Genomic DNA, 15,009 nt, shown 5'->3' with positions numbered 1-15,009 from the left:
GTTTGGCGGACTTCAGCCTTTATCTAAAAAAAGATGGCAACACGTGTAGCGTTCATCACCATGACAACCAACGCCGCGCAGAAAGACGACGTCATCACCCCGCGTTTCTAATCAAGATGGCGAACTAGTTGGCTACACCACTCGTGAAAAAGAAGTCTTGTTTTGGTCGCCAGAGGAATTTATTGTCGTTGTGAGTCGGTGCTTCATTCGTACTTGGCAACATTAACTCTCATGTTTTAGAAATTAACTCACAATTGCTTCACAATGAAGTCTGACGTGGAGGAGTTAATGCCGAGGCTGCTGCCCGTTGAGTTTGGAGCCAGTGCAGAGGTGCTGGACATGAATGGACCGCCGAGAAACCCCCGGGAATACCTCCGACAAGTCCAGTAAGTTCAAGTCAAACAACTCCCTTTTTTGCCGTTTGGACAGTGGAGAATTAGTGTGATTCTATTGGTTGACTGCCGTGTACTACGCTGATGCTGCCACCCCGGAAATGGTGTAAATATGGTCAAACCGGTCTCACGCCAGTTCGTAAATAGTCACGTTATTTTTATTTATTGATACGTGTACAGATCAAGATTTTCTCGTTTATTTCTTGTACAGGTCACGATTTTCGACCGTTACCATTTCACGAACTGCCACGGGGAAATTAATTAAAATGGGATTGTCAAGCAGACAGACTGACCAACACATATATAATGAAAGATTGATACTTGGCGTCTGTGTATCGATACAGTATTGGCACAGAAAATATCGCGATACTATGCTGTATCGATTTTTTCCCCCACCCCTACTCCCTACGCAGATTTTCTGCTATTCATACTACTCCCTACCGTTGTCGTGCTGTGATCACGAAATATGCTTCCCATTTAAATACATTAAATTTAAAATTCGTAGTCACTGCACGAAAAAAACAACATATTCGTGTCCTGTTCACGAATCAATAGATTCAATAACGTGACCATTTCACAAACTGCCATGAGACTGGGCTGAGATGGTTGATGGGTTCTCTTGATACATCCATAATTGATGGTACATGGCTCTTCAGCTAACGTTAGCCAGGTTCATGTATCAAAGTAAGAAAGTAGAATTGTACCGTGACAGCCAGTGTATATCGTTTTATGCTGTGCTTAACTTTACTCACAAAAAAAGATACCATGACAGTCAGATTTTACTCTTTTTTTTTTTTTTTTTGTAAGTAGGGTGTATCAGTTGCGCCAGTTATTAAGTTGTGTGCTTGAATGATGTATATTATGCTTTTTATCAGGCTGGAGGCGTCACAATGTCCCGAGGTGGTGGTTGCTCAGATTGACCCTAAGAAACTGAAGAAGAAACAAACGATTAATGCCTCTGTGAGTAAATCTACACTATGAGGCATGTCATTTCAAAAAAAAAATAAATAAATAAAGTGAATGCAAAAACATGCAGTGCAGTATCCACCTCCATGATCCCTTTGATGTAATGTTAACTGTTTATTTTGGGTACTTTTATTTGAGTATTTAGCTTTTACAAATCGAAGTCCAATCGTTATTTTAGAAGTAGTTTTGTCTCACATAAAGTATCAAATGAGCTACAAGTGGCACGTGGATGATGTTGAGAAAGTGATATGAGAAAAATGTCTTCCGTTCTATTCCTTCCACTGTCTTGAGTGGGTGTCTAAGTGTCTTCTGTGTTTCAGGTGGCAGGTTGCCATGCTGCTCCACTGGGGTTCTCCCCCAGCCTCAGTTGGCAGCAGCACCAAGTCAGTACCTTCTCAGGTGTCCGACAGGTAAAACGCACAAACAACTTCCAGGTCTTTCTTGTTTACTTAAGTCCATAACATTTCAAAAAATTTTATCACACGCACATTACAAATGACCAATACTTAAATCGATGTTTTAAAATCCCTTGTTGAACTGTCTAAGAATTCAACAAGCAGTAGTTCTCTGCTGGACTGGTGTAATCCATGTCACAGGATAATGAAAGAAATGTTACTTGCCTGTTTTTTAAATATGTTTAAGGTAGGGTTATTGTTTGGTTGGGCGCCTAGATGGCTCAGTTGATAGAGCGGGCGCCCATATATAGAGAGTTACTCCTTGACGCAGTGGGCCCGGCTTCGACTCCAACCTGAGGCCCTTTGCTGCATGTCGTTCCCCCTCTCTCTCCCCTTTCATGTCTTCAGCTGTCCTGTCAAATAAAGGCCTAAAATGCCCCCCCCAAAATAATCTTTATCTAAAAAAGGTAGGGTTATTGAATTAAAAAAGGCAGATTTGTATTCTGTAAAGGCATGCAAACTCAGTAGTATGTTTACTACATAATCCATTTTCACAATCAAACTGTGGGTTCTGTATTTTGCTTTCAGAGCATCGCAAAGAACAGGACTCACTGGAGCAGCCACACTCTGGACGACAATGTACTGATGGTGAGGAGATGGTCTTAAAGTTCATTCAATGATTTAAAAAAAAATGTAAATTCAATTGTTTTCCGTCACATTTGAGGTTTCAGCTCGAGAGCTGCTGTTTTCTGAGTTTAAGAATGCTGATCACTAGAAAGCTCATATACTGTAGATATACTTATAAGACAGAGCACACTGAGTAGGAGATTTTGCGTTTGCTGTAAATTCTTGTTTTTATGTGTGTCCTACAGCCAAAGCTAACCGATGAGGAGGGTTGGAAGAGATTTTGTTTCGGAGAGACGGTCTATCTGGGCGCCTCGTCCGGCCACACAGATGCTGAACCAGAGCCAGCACTGGATTATAGCAAGGTTTTCTGAATGTGCTTGTTGGAAGAAAAGGAGACTCATTTATTGAACTATTGTTATTTAGCTGACAAGGGTTTATAATGTTCAGGTTATCAGCAAAAATTCCGGAAATGTTCGACGATTATTCTTCAAAAATCCTTGAAATTTTCAACTGTAAAGCACTAAACTGTATTTTACAATTTGTAAAATCTAAACTCGCAGTACTTGTTTCCACTGCCACTTGTTGAGAAATGTTATATAAATAGCGTGTAATATAATCAAAGCATGTGTCTGTGCTCAGGTGGGCTTCCCTCCTTTCCTCAGCATAGTCAGCAGACTGAACCAGGTAAGGAACCTCCTCATGTACACGTCTAGCTCACACTGAACCAGTTCAACAGTCTGATTATTATGGGGTTGTTTTCTCTCTCTGTGTCTACAGTCTACGGTGCTGATGCTGTTGGAAATTCTAATCAGTTGGTTTGAGGAACACGATTTTGTTCCACAGTTGGTGAGTTTAGTTTATTAAGTCACTCCACTTTGCCAACTCCTCCGAGGCCTGACGCTCCAATCACATTGCAGCATTGTAGGGCAAAAACTGCGCTCATTGTTGTCAATACAAGAATGACTGTTCTTCTTCCGAAGTGTTTTGAAACAAGTTTGCACACAAAGCATGAGAAAAATGAAAATCTATTTTGCTCTTTACTGTGGCATTGGATACAAACAGAATGTTGGCCTGTCCAGCAAAAGGGATACAGCCACACTGTATATGTACTGTATATGTATGTATGTTTCTTCCAACCAAGATAAAATAGCAATAGGCACTATTGTCTTTTGACCACCCAATGTGTGAAGAAGAAATCATTCTAAAATGTGTTTACTTGGCCATTGTAATTCACTTTTCTTTTTCTTACTTTCCACATTTGAAATGTGAACGTTTAAGGTTTTTACTGAATAATTTGGAACTTGTTTGATTTCTGGTGTGTCTATATCACCTGTTTGTTAAAGGGGCGCTGGTTGTACGCTTTGTTGGCCTGCCTGGAGAAGCCTCTGATACCTGAAGCCCACGCCTCCATCAGACAGCTGGCCAGGAGATGTGCTCAGCTCCGCAGCACGCTGGTAGGAGTCAGTTCGTACCACTGTCCTCGAGCCTGTGTTACAATCCTCTCTAATACTACCAATGTGTTTGCTGTGCTCTCAGCTCCTCCTTTCTTTCCTATGTATTTAAGCGGGAATCTACAAGTTTCTGTGTTTGCTTCATTTTGTCCGTCTTTAGTGCTAAAACCTCACTGCGGAAGTGTGAACACTTTGTAGGTGGCACTCGATAGTGCATACTGTCATGGTAGCTCTCACAGCTCCTGCTAACTGGAAATGTGTCAATACCAGAAACAAATAAACTCAGGGTGTTTTATAGAGTACTGCATTATTTTCTAGGTGGTACTGTACTTTTAAATGTATACCTCTCACAGCAAGGTCTGTTTGCTAATTGTTTTGCTTTTATGATTCCTCAGGAGAGTCAGGAGGATGAGAAACTGCCAGCCCTCAATCTGCTCATCTGTCTTGTTGCCAGGTATCACCGAGCAGTTTACACTGATCAGGTCACATAACATTTTATATATCAGGGCTGTCTGGATGTAGCCTGGTCCTACCAGACTCATTTGTACAGAGAATGAAAATTGAGCAGAAGTACGTAGGAGGGCGGAGCCAGGCTAGTCTGGATGGTTTGGTCGTATTAAATCTAACGCAAAGAGAATGTTTATACAAACATTTAAATTTGTTTTTATTAGTGTATATATACATGCAATTGTGCTTATTTCCTTTTCTGCAGATACTTTGAGCAGAATGACCTGGCAGACCAGCCCGAGTGAACGCAAGGTTGAACTGTTGACCAATATCAAGGCATTAAGGAGGAATATGTTGTATGTCCTCCTACTGATGCAGCCTTCAGACTGTACAATGAAGTAACAATAAACTTATGAACTTGAAGACTTTTAAAAATCAGTGGAGAGAACTAAACCTATCCAAGGACACAACAGCACAAACAACCATGTGGAGAGCTGTGGTGATTCTGAACATTGCGATGAAAGTTGAGGACAGAACCAAAGGGACTGGATCATCAACTCACAACCTCTATTTCAGTTAACCAAGTCATTTCGACCGTTTGATTCTTTGTGAATTTTGTTCTGAGGTTTATGGATGCATCAAATGCAATATTTTTTCTATTAAACTGATTTAAAGGATAACTACTTGTGTAAGCATTATTGGTAATAAAATGGTACAACCCTATAAATAAAGTTGCCAACTGTGGCTTTTTAGCTAGACAAAGGGCAAGACTATAGGTCCAACACTTACAGTACACAAGTACTGCACAGATCCCCAACCATGAGATGCAATATTCATAGAGGATGAAACTTTAACCAGCTCTACCGACTTGTTAAGGGTAATAACCCACCAAAACGGTGAGACATTTTAAGATCCTTCAGAATGAGACACCCTCTACCACCAGTTTTGATGAATTTGGTCTTGAAACGCAGACTTTTATACGATCTAAAATGAATTGATCGACTGAACATCGTCAACTACCTTGATAATTGTCCATTTTCAAGCAATACAATCCTAGGATTCTCTAGTTTAAGGGATTTGCTGCTAATCAATTATCTTCGGATTTTGGGCCGTTTATCAGACAGAAGGGGTCTGAAGAGGTCACCAGGACTCTGGGAAATTGTGATGGGAATTTTTCTGTATTTTGGCATTCAACAGACCAAACAATTATTGGAAAAATAAACATCCTATTAGTTGATACCGAAAACAGTTGCAGCACTAATATGACTGAAGAAATACCACACAACACATTTCCTCTAATACCTCACTTTTAATTTGAAGCAGGTCGGTACAAAAAAATCCCAGCATTTGAGCAAATCAAACATGTACCCACGTGATGAAGATACAAGGGCAATGACATTCCTCAAATAGTGAAAATACATGAGGATTAAGTGTTGTCACATCAACATGAAAACAGCTACTGTACGTTAATGGTTACTGCTACCATAACCATGAATAACCCCAGCCTATGGCATTATTAGAATGAAAAAATTGAAAACAAACATTCTTCTCATCATAGTGCCACAAAGAACTTTTTTAAAACCCAAATGCCAGACGGAAGATAAAATGACAGGACAAAAATGAAGCCTCGAATAGTCTCGCCCATCTCAAGCCTGTTAGTTATGCGTCCAATTACAGAGTAGACAGATGCACCCCTAACTAAAAGTCCACTTTACATTTTCTTTGCCAAGTAAAAGGAAAACGGAGGAAAATTACAACCAGTCATCACTGTTTCAATTCTTTTTGACATTGACTTATAAATCCCTACACTGTGAAATAAAATCCTGTTAAAAGCTCAAAAAGCCTTTATGTGGCATTTTAAGGGAAAATGCTAGTTTAAAAACTGTCATTTCGTGTGCCGTTAAGTAAATAGTTGATTTCCCTGTATTTGCCAGCTTTACCATACAAAGGCTGAATGAGAACCAGATTAGCGTCTCTTGTCCTTCCTGTCTCTATCTTTATGCTCCCTATCGCTCCGGGACGACCTGCTTCTTCCTTCCTTGCTGCTCCTCTTCTTGGATCCCTTCGAGTCCCTCCCTCCTCCGCTACTCCCTCCTCTCTTGCGGTGGCTTCTATCTTCTCCTTTCTTCATGTCCCTGGCCCTATCTGACGGCCTCCTCTTGCGCTTGCTGCTTTCTCGGCTGCGACTTCGGCTGCTGGACGATGAGGACGAAGAGGAGGATGATGACGAAGAGGAGCGGCTGGATCCGGAGGAGGAGGAGGAGCTTCCGCTGGAGGAGGAGCCGGACGAGGAAGAGGAGGAGCTGTTACTATGACTGCGCCCTTTCTTTGGCTCCTTTGCCTTCTTTCTCCCTCTCCCGCCGTCCTCTTCCTCCTTAGAGGGTACAAGGGTGGTGCTGGGGGCCCCCTCGGAATCAGGCAGATTTTGGGGTGCTTCCCCTGGTTTCCCTTCCACGGCCTGGTTCTCAGCAGCTGAGGTCTGGACCTCGAGGCCAGGGATGATAATGATATCCTGCCCAGGCACCGTGGCGGCTGTTTGGGGTTCTGGGGTTGGAGAGGATCCCTGGGTCTCGGGGGACTTTACTGCTGGTTCCACTGCAGTGTGGCTGAGCTGGGCCTGGGGACTGGTGTCTGGTGCTTCTTGGCTGGTTATGGTTGGTTCAGAGGACCGAGTGTCCTGGGTCTTTTCATTTTGGAGGTCTGTAGGCCCCTGTTTACTGTCTGTCTCTCCCTCCTCTGCCTTACTCCTGTCCACCTTCCCCGGCCCGCTTTCTACCTCCATCCCCTCTGACCCTGGACTTGCCTCCTTCTCCTCTCTGGCTTTAAACCCCTCCTCTCTTCCCTTTTTCTCCTCACTGCCCTCTTCACCCAACTCCATCCCCTCCACCTCTTCCTCCACTTCCTTCAATCCTTTCTCCCCCTTGACCTTCTCTATCACCTTTCTATCTCCCTCCTTTTCCCTCTCCTCTTCCTCATCATCCTCTTCCTCTTCCTCCATCTCTGCATCCCCCCTGTTACCTGTCACCTTGACTACCTGACCTGCTGGCTTACCCTCCGCCGAGTGGTCCATCCCTGTTGCTGCCGTGTTGCCATCCTGGTCGCGGTTTGGCTGTCGCCGGGGGCGGGACTCCATCTTGCTGAGGTGTTCGGCAAAAGCCTCACGCCTCTCGTCAAACACAGCTGTGCAGAAAACAAAACCAAAGATCCACAGAGGTTACAAAAAGATAAACGCACACAAACCAGTTTTCTCTGGATACGGGTGCAAGAAACTCTTATCTCATAACGTATACAAACTGGGAACTATATTCTCAGAAGGCAAAGCACTGCTACTTGGGCAGAGTCATTAGCGCAACACCTGAAAAGCACCGTTGTTACTCTCTGCTCCTCACCACAGGGTTTCTCATGTGATGCGAGCAAATCACTCTGCACAAGTAGCAGTGCTTCGCCTTCTGAGAATATAGTTCCCAGTTTGTATACGGTTAGAAGATAGCTGTGTCTCATGTGACCTTGTTATTTGTACACGCTGTGACTATACAAATCACAACATGTAAATAGGAAAAGGTTGGCGTTATTTAGTCACTTATTGGGAGCAGTAGGCTAGATGGAGCCGGTTACCTCCAGGATCTGGGCTAAGCTAGGCTAACGGTGGGTGCGTCAGACAGAGTTACGACACGCACGGAGATGAGAAGGGTATGTATGGACTTATCTAACTCTGGGGGTTACGGTGAATAAGCTGAAGTCCCAATAAGTCGGCGTGTTCCTTTAAAGCCTGGGCAAAATGCTTTCAAAAAAGAACCCGGCTGACCATTTAGTTTCTTGGTGGAGTCGTCGAGGAGTTTCTGTGTGGCGGAGCACATTTTTCCAGGCACGTAGAAGATATGAGGCTTGGTCTTGGTACGAATGTATTTCACCAGACGATTATTGTGGCTGGTCCACTCCTCTTGCTGTCAATGGAGGAAAGAGAAGGTTAAATACAATTACAAACTCTGTCTCATTTGTTTATAAAACGTCACAACAAAACATTACGCTATATTTATGCATTCATTTTTCTCAACCACCTCCAAATGCAAACATCTTCTTCCCCTCTGCAGTCAGCCTCATCAACGAGGCCCCGGACCCCCCACTGACAGTGACTCCTAAATATTTTCTTACCAGCTGAGCTAATTCCACTTTTTGTTCCAGTAGTCTCAGCTCAGTCTGTTTGGCTCTCCTCTCTTCAAACAGCTCCCTCTTATCACTCTCCGCCTTCTTTTTCTCAGCCTCAGCCTGAACCTCAAGCTTCTGCTCAATCTCTGTACGTCGCTTTTGCTGTGGGGGCAAAAGCAAGCGATGGAAAGAGACGGGATTAAGGAGAGGAAGAGTTAAAGAGGAAGATGAACACAGTTGTAGTGCAAAAGCAGCCAATGTACTGTACAAATACTGTATGTAAGCAGTTGGGTTTTTGTAAATGCCACTGTGAACTGAATGGAAATCAAATGTCCTCAATATACAAATATTAAACTAAAAAGTGCTTTACCAAACGGAAACAATACAATGAAACATGACGGCCCTGCTTACATCCATTACTTTTCATTTTAAAAATCAGAGCACACAGATTAACCACAAATTTTTTTCTCAGTCTGGTTTCAGTGACAGATTAGCTAAAAACTACCATCTAATTCAGTAACTAAGTGATAAAAATATGCATTTTGTTGTATTTGCCTTATTGGATGACTAACAATTCTTAATGTACCTCTCTTTACTTCTCAGGAAGACCGTTTATTCTCTCTGTCTGACCTGCTCAATGGCAGTCAGCTCACTAACGAAGCGCAGTGTCAATTCTTTCAGGAAGACTTCTATGCTTCACATTTCTATCTCCCAACCTAATCAGCTGCATTGTCATCAGCTGAATGTTAACTCAGTTAAACCAACCAGACTTCACACAACCTCCATGAGCTATGGCGTTGTTGCATTCAAATTTTAAATTTGTTCTACTCTCTGCTGCTGTCAAGTTGTCATTTCAGGCAAAATCCACGCAACCCTCCGCCACCCCGTTCACCTCCAGTTCTCATCATTCCCAGCACCTATATATCCACTGCCTCTATACCCCTTTTAAATGAACATTGTGATGGAGTCGAATCGCCAAAGAATCTGAACATATCAACCTATTATGCACCATGTTCATTAAACTCATTTCACTCTTAAATTAAGTCTCTCCTGATTGAATTTAGGGCTGTCCTCGACTAAAGAAATTCTTAGTCGACTAACACTTATGATTTTGTCGATTAATCGATTAGTTGATGTAATCGACAGAGCTGTGCTCTTTGAGAGGTGGTTAAGACTAGAAAAGCACAATATAAATGTAGTTAATGAACCATCTGTAAAACTGACTTTCTCCACAATTAATCCTGCAAAAGCACCACTTTAAATCTTGTGTTTACCAGAAATGTGCCCATAAGTTTCTTGGAAATGAGTAATTAAGCATGAATAAGCATAAAAAATGACTTATCAACTAAAGAAATCTTAGTCGACTAAGACCAAAACGACCGATTAGTCGACTAATCGACTAAGAGGTGGCAGCCCTAATTGAATTACAACTGGATAGATTTTTCCTCACCTTCTCTGTGGAGACGTTGGACTCTTGCTTGAATTTTTGCAGGGTCCCCATCAGCAGGCCGAACATACGCCGATTCCTGAACAAGAGCACAAACCCACCCTTACAGACAACAGCAAATTTTCAGTTGTACAATGATTTATATTGTCCATTAGGTTTAGATTTTTTGGGTTGCCATTCCCCATTTTCTCTGTTTGCTGGTGTAATTTCACAAACGTGACCATAAAGAACACGACAGTCCTCAGCTTTGAATGTCAGGGCAGCGGGATCGGAACTCATGTCGGCCTACCTCTGTTTGCCCCTCTCATCCATGGTTTGATCTTGAATGAGGTCTCTGCGTGTTCTCTCCTTGGAGGTAGCTACTACAGACGACTGCAACGCCGGCTGAGGGAAGAAAAACCAATTTGTTAGGTCCGTTTGTCTTTCAAAACACTGAATGTCTCAGCTTCTCCTAATATTTGACATTTAAACGTGATATTTAATAATGATAATCTGTTATCAGAATACTGTCTGAGCTGCCTTTCAGTCTGCCTGAGGCTTTTAATGTGTTTTGGTTTACCCAAAAACGCATTAGATGCTACACTTTCCCACACATGCTGCACATATGAACGGCACCGCCAACACAGAAGGGATAAACTCTTTCGTCTTACCTTTTTGACATCGTCATCATCCTCGGCGTCGCTGTCGTGACGCGCGTCTCTCCTGGCCCTCTGGTCCCCCGCAAGCCTGCAGACACACGCAAAAAGATCAGACGCCCATGATAGACAGACACTTAATCAATGCAAATATAGCAACTGCTGTACTCATAGCTGTCAGCTACGCTAATTGCAGCCTCACATCTGTCAGATTACAAAGAATCAAAGTAATTCAATGACTTATGCCCAGGGCGTGATCTGAAGACAAGAAAGGGGTACAAAAATGACTGCAAGACTGCAACGATACACAACCACAGAACAGAGAGTAAATGTCGTCATATTTTCCAATTGCTGTTCGGTCTGAGGCAGTCTATGAGCTATGTTCAAATGAAACCGTTTGGATCCCCTTCAGCTATACCAGCAAGTGGTATATTTCCCAATATCAGCATTAAAACGGTTATTACAACTGGTTACAGTCTGTTCATAATTGAGTAGCAATCTATTTGTTTTACTAATCTACTCACTCATTCTAAAAGCTTAACAATCATGATTCTACATTTAGGTTGACTAAAGCATCATAGCAGAGTGTTTTAACAGTTTTGTTTAATTACTTAAATTACTCGAGTTTAGAGTAATTGCATCAGCTCTATCTAATAGGTTTGTTTCAGTCTACATGAGATGTTTTACCATCATCAAATTGTGTGCAGAGTTGCTGTTAGTATGACAGGTAGATGTGAATGCATATAAAAAAAAAAAATCTCACCTCAGCAGGGCTCCTTCGATGTCCCTCTGCTTGGCAGGGGGGCCGCCGCTTCCCATGTCTGAGAGACTACGCCTGGGAAAGGACACGGAGACAGTGGGTTGGGATATATATATATATATATATATATATATATATATATATATATATATATATATATATATATATATATATATATATGTAATTGTGTACTACAAAGAGTTTAAAAAAAGAAGCATTAAATAACAGCACAGGCAGGGCTTCAGGGCTTTGCAGACTGAATCCAGCACGTCTTCACCTGGCTGTTATAAACCGCTTGGCGGCTAACGGTCGAGCTCAGCTGGTGTCTGTATCAGCAGAACTCAGTTCACAAAAACAAGGAAAACAACAACGCAACTCTGATTACGACCAGATTTACCGAATAAAAACAGATTCACCACGTTTCCTGTATCTGTCCAAGCATCTCCTGTAATTCAGTAAACTAGAGATGCACCGATAGACCGGCCGGTGACCGGAATTGGCCGGTTTTCACGTGCTCGGCCATGACCGGCAACCGGCAGGCAAGTCTGACATATGCCGATTTCATGCCGGTCAATGCTACAATTAACTGACAACGTAAGTTATACGAGTTACAGTTCTCAAGGACGCATGCACACACGGAAGCGACAGCACAGTCTCTTTTTCCTTTCTCTCAACTTTTCCGCCTTGTGTCGCGCCGTGTGTCTGTAACGTAATTAAAGCTGCCAAAGAAAAAAAAAAAAGTAGAGTGAAGCTAATATTTGCCTCCGAGATGTGGTGGAGCAGAAGTAGCATAAAACAGAAATCCTCAAGTAAAGTACAAGTACCTCAAAGTTGTACAGTGCAGTCCTTCAGTAAATGTACTTAGTTACATTCGGGAAAGCTGCAAGCAGCAATACAGGAGGACCGTTCCTAACAGGTATGTTTTCAACGGGAACTGAACTAGTTAGCCAAATTCACAAACGTCGCTTAAAGAGGTGTGCATTTATACTGTTGAAATGTAGAGCTTTTTTTCTAATTAAAATGTGCATGGCTTGCAGGCCATTTGAGAGCACCCCCTGATTCTACAACTATCTGAATGAACATATGTGCCGCTGAATTTAGCCGTCAAGACCACAGCTTTACCTGAGCAGGTTGATTCCTCTGCCTCTACCTCCACCTGGGCCTGCCATGGGGCCGCCGAGCCGACGGATCTGACCCGGTCTGTAAACACAAAAGAAACAGGGTCAACACAAAAGAACAATATCATTAGTTCCGAGTCACATCAGCTCTGAAAGAAAAGATTATCATTTTCTTGTTAACGGTATGGTTACTTTGCTAGAAGCAGAGCCATTTTAGCACTAACGTTACTAAACAGGAAAAGCTGTGGTGATACCCGGACGACGCATGCAGGGCATGGCAATAGTTGGCCTACTGGCTTCGATATTCCACTCCTAAGCTAAGAGCAGTTAGGGTATTATTTAGTACTTTTGTGCGGCTAATTAATCAGTTTGGACATAGGTAAGGCGACCTAGAGTAAGTTCGGCTAGCACAAAACAATCTGAGGTGGTAATGTTTGCTAACTAACGTTAGCTAACCGACTCATGCTAGCACATATAGTGCTATAGTCATTTGAATGCTAGCAAGTTGGTTGCGTATCACTAGAAATACGCCACATGCAAAATAACCACTCGGGCCTTTTTTCCGTTTACCTTGATTCATTAGGATCACGTCCAGTTAATTTACGAATATTATCGTCCACATTTTTCAGGCTTTCCTTTGCTTTTTCAAGCTGGTCTTGCAAGCTACGCACCACCACCGCCATCTTGCTTCCAGTTAGCTATCGCGAATCACGTGTCGTTTCTTCTTTTTTTTTCTTTTTTTTTTAACCTTTCCTTGCGCTTTTTCTTTTTCTTCTTCTTTCTTCTTTACCCGTAGCTGACATGCGAGTTGTTGGTTCATTATCGCCATCTGCTGCTCGGTTTTCATCTTAAAAGCAACAGCTACAACTTTTTAATGTCACAATTGACCAATTTACTCAGTAAAAATAACATTTCCCTTAATGTTTACGTCTGTGCACGTTACCGTTGCCTGAAAACGATCACGATTTTGACAGTGAACAAGACGTGTGTATGTATAAGAGCATGCCTACTGTACCAGCATGTTGCTACTTGCATTTCTTCACACCCACATACAATAAAAAACCTGTTTGTTTCAGAATGTTTCCTGACAAAGGACTAAAGGGACTAAAGGGTTATTAAAGCACTGAGAAATGCTTTGATGCAAAATAGTAATATAGGAGACCTTTAATTATGACCCTTTCCAGGAGTTTTTAGGAGTAGTCTGTGAGTCACAAGATTCCCAGGAATTATAGTACCACAACTTGTACTATAGCAGTCAGTCAACTCATAATGTATGACTGTTTACCTGGATATGGTGATATGATACCTATAGTGCATATATATATATATATATATAAATATAAATACATAACAAACACCTGACTAATAGGTGATTGCAAAATGTGTGGTGCATGCCTATTAGACAAAGTTCAAAGTCACATTTATTAAATTATAGTGTGACGCTACATATTGTCGCCTACATGGTAACTGTGGGACAAAAAAAAACGTATTGTTTCAGCTTAACTGCATAAGACCAACATGATAATCTCATTACCCAGATGTGAACTAGCTCTTTGTCTTAGCTCTGAACAAAGCAGGTATAAACTAAAAAGAGCAGTGAGCATTCTCTCTGTTGTGTCTGCAAAACGATAGTGGAACTTTTCTTTGCTGGTTAGAACAAGTCTTAATCCATGCCTTTACGCCCATGTTTGTAAAACTGTGTACAGATCAGATAATAAAGTGTTTAAGAAACAAATGAAATGTAATTCAAATATTCTACATGTCATTGGAAATCCAGCTGTCCAGTTGTGTTTTTGGGTTACATCTGGTTACAGAAACAAGGTAAAACCCACTGTTATGTGCTCACTGTAACAAACACAATCACACAGGAACAACAATGCAAAACGATATGGGCATCATCAAAACAACTTAAAAATATGTAAATGAATGTAACGTAAGAAAGTGAATAGAGTTGCACACTTGTTCCACCATTTTTAGGGGTGGCTTTTGGCTACACCATAGTTATTCTTATCTATGGCCTTCAGGTTTCTTTTTCCTGAATAAAACCTGTGATCATTGCTCAAATGTAAATCCTCCATGTGAACACCGAATGGCTAGATAAGGTAACTCCATTGGGTGGGTGAGTACTGTAATAGGTTGCAGTTTCTCTCAATATTTCCTATTAATCTTAATTTTCTAAATCTTAATTATTTGTATCATGTCTTATATTTCTATTGATTAAAAGTGTGGGCAGAGAGAAAAGCGTCATGCATCCTGCTTTGTAGCCATTGGTGTGCTTTGCTACCTTCAGTCGTTCACTATCTCTCTCTTCCATTGACCTCCTCTCTCTCTGCTCATCACTGACCAGCAATTCCCCCTGTATTTCCCAATACCGTGTTGTCATGGTGACAGTGGTTGCATCTCATTTGCATATGTGTTTTATGTTGCCCTCATAGATAGATACATACATACATACATACATACATACATATCTATATATCTACATCTATCATTTATGTATTGTACATTTCCAATGTTAAATAACCCTCTAAAAAAACCGACATTTTTTAAACCCCAGGAGGTTAAAGAATTGTATCGGTGTATACCCAGCATGCTGCTGAAGCTGAAAACAGGAGGTAAACAAGA

General features: G+C 41.8%; 2 protein-coding genes across 2 annotated transcripts; one reads left to right on the top strand and one right to left on the bottom strand.

Annotated features, from left to right (window-relative positions):
- Positions 1-92: 92 nt before the first annotated feature.
- gemin2 (gem (nuclear organelle) associated protein 2) lies at positions 93-4,958 on the top strand. The gene is made up of 10 exons (XM_031321237.2): positions 93-386; positions 1,268-1,352; positions 1,679-1,768; positions 2,342-2,401; positions 2,626-2,742; positions 3,020-3,064; positions 3,158-3,226; positions 3,724-3,834; positions 4,227-4,285; positions 4,544-4,958. The coding sequence occupies exons 1-10, from the start codon at positions 265-267 to the stop codon at positions 4,581-4,583; spliced, it is 798 nt and encodes a 265-aa protein (XP_031177097.1). The 5' UTR covers positions 93-264; the 3' UTR covers positions 4,584-4,958.
- A 609-nt stretch (positions 4,959-5,567) lies between these two features.
- Positions 5,568-13,177, bottom strand: pnn (pinin, desmosome associated protein). The gene is made up of 9 exons (XM_031321236.2): positions 12,955-13,177; positions 12,389-12,466; positions 11,270-11,341; positions 10,522-10,597; positions 10,161-10,255; positions 9,875-9,950; positions 8,431-8,586; positions 8,084-8,222; positions 5,568-7,458 (listed from the first exon to the last, which is right to left on the bottom strand). The coding sequence occupies exons 1-9, from the start codon at positions 13,065-13,067 to the stop codon at positions 6,245-6,247; spliced, it is 2,019 nt and encodes a 672-aa protein (XP_031177096.1). The 5' UTR covers positions 13,068-13,177; the 3' UTR covers positions 5,568-6,244.
- Positions 13,178-15,009: the final 1,832 nt, after the last annotated feature.

The sequence above is a fragment of the Sander lucioperca genome, chromosome 18 (assembly GCF_008315115.2).
Source record: "Sander lucioperca isolate FBNREF2018 chromosome 18, SLUC_FBN_1.2, whole genome shotgun sequence".
Taxonomy (NCBI): Eukaryota; Metazoa; Chordata; class Actinopteri; order Perciformes; family Percidae; genus Sander; species Sander lucioperca.
Note: the sequence above shows the minus strand (reverse complement) of the source record. Positions and strands in the feature narration are given on the sequence as shown.

Coding starts and splice junctions, on each gene's coding strand:
- gemin2 (XM_031321237.2), top strand. CDS start 265: ATGAAGTCTGACGTGGAGGAGTTAATGCCGAGGCTGCTGCCCGTTGAG. Junction 2,402..2,625: donor TGGACGACAATGTACTGATG/GTGAGGAGATGG, acceptor TGTGTCCTACAG/CCAAAGCTAACCGATGAGGA. Junction 3,065..3,157: donor TAGTCAGCAGACTGAACCAG/GTAAGGAACCTC, acceptor CTGTGTCTACAG/TCTACGGTGCTGATGCTGTT.
- pnn (XM_031321236.2), bottom strand. CDS start 13,067: ATGGCGGTGGTGGTGCGTAGCTTGCAAGACCAGCTTGAAAAAGCAAAG. Junction 8,223..8,430: donor AAGTGGAATTAGCTCAGCTG/GTAAGAAAATAT, acceptor CTCCATTGACAG/CAAGAGGAGTGGACCAGCCA. Junction 7,459..8,083: donor CTCCACCAAGAAACTAAATG/GTCAGCCGGGTT, acceptor TTTTCTGCACAG/CTGTGTTTGACGAGAGGCGT.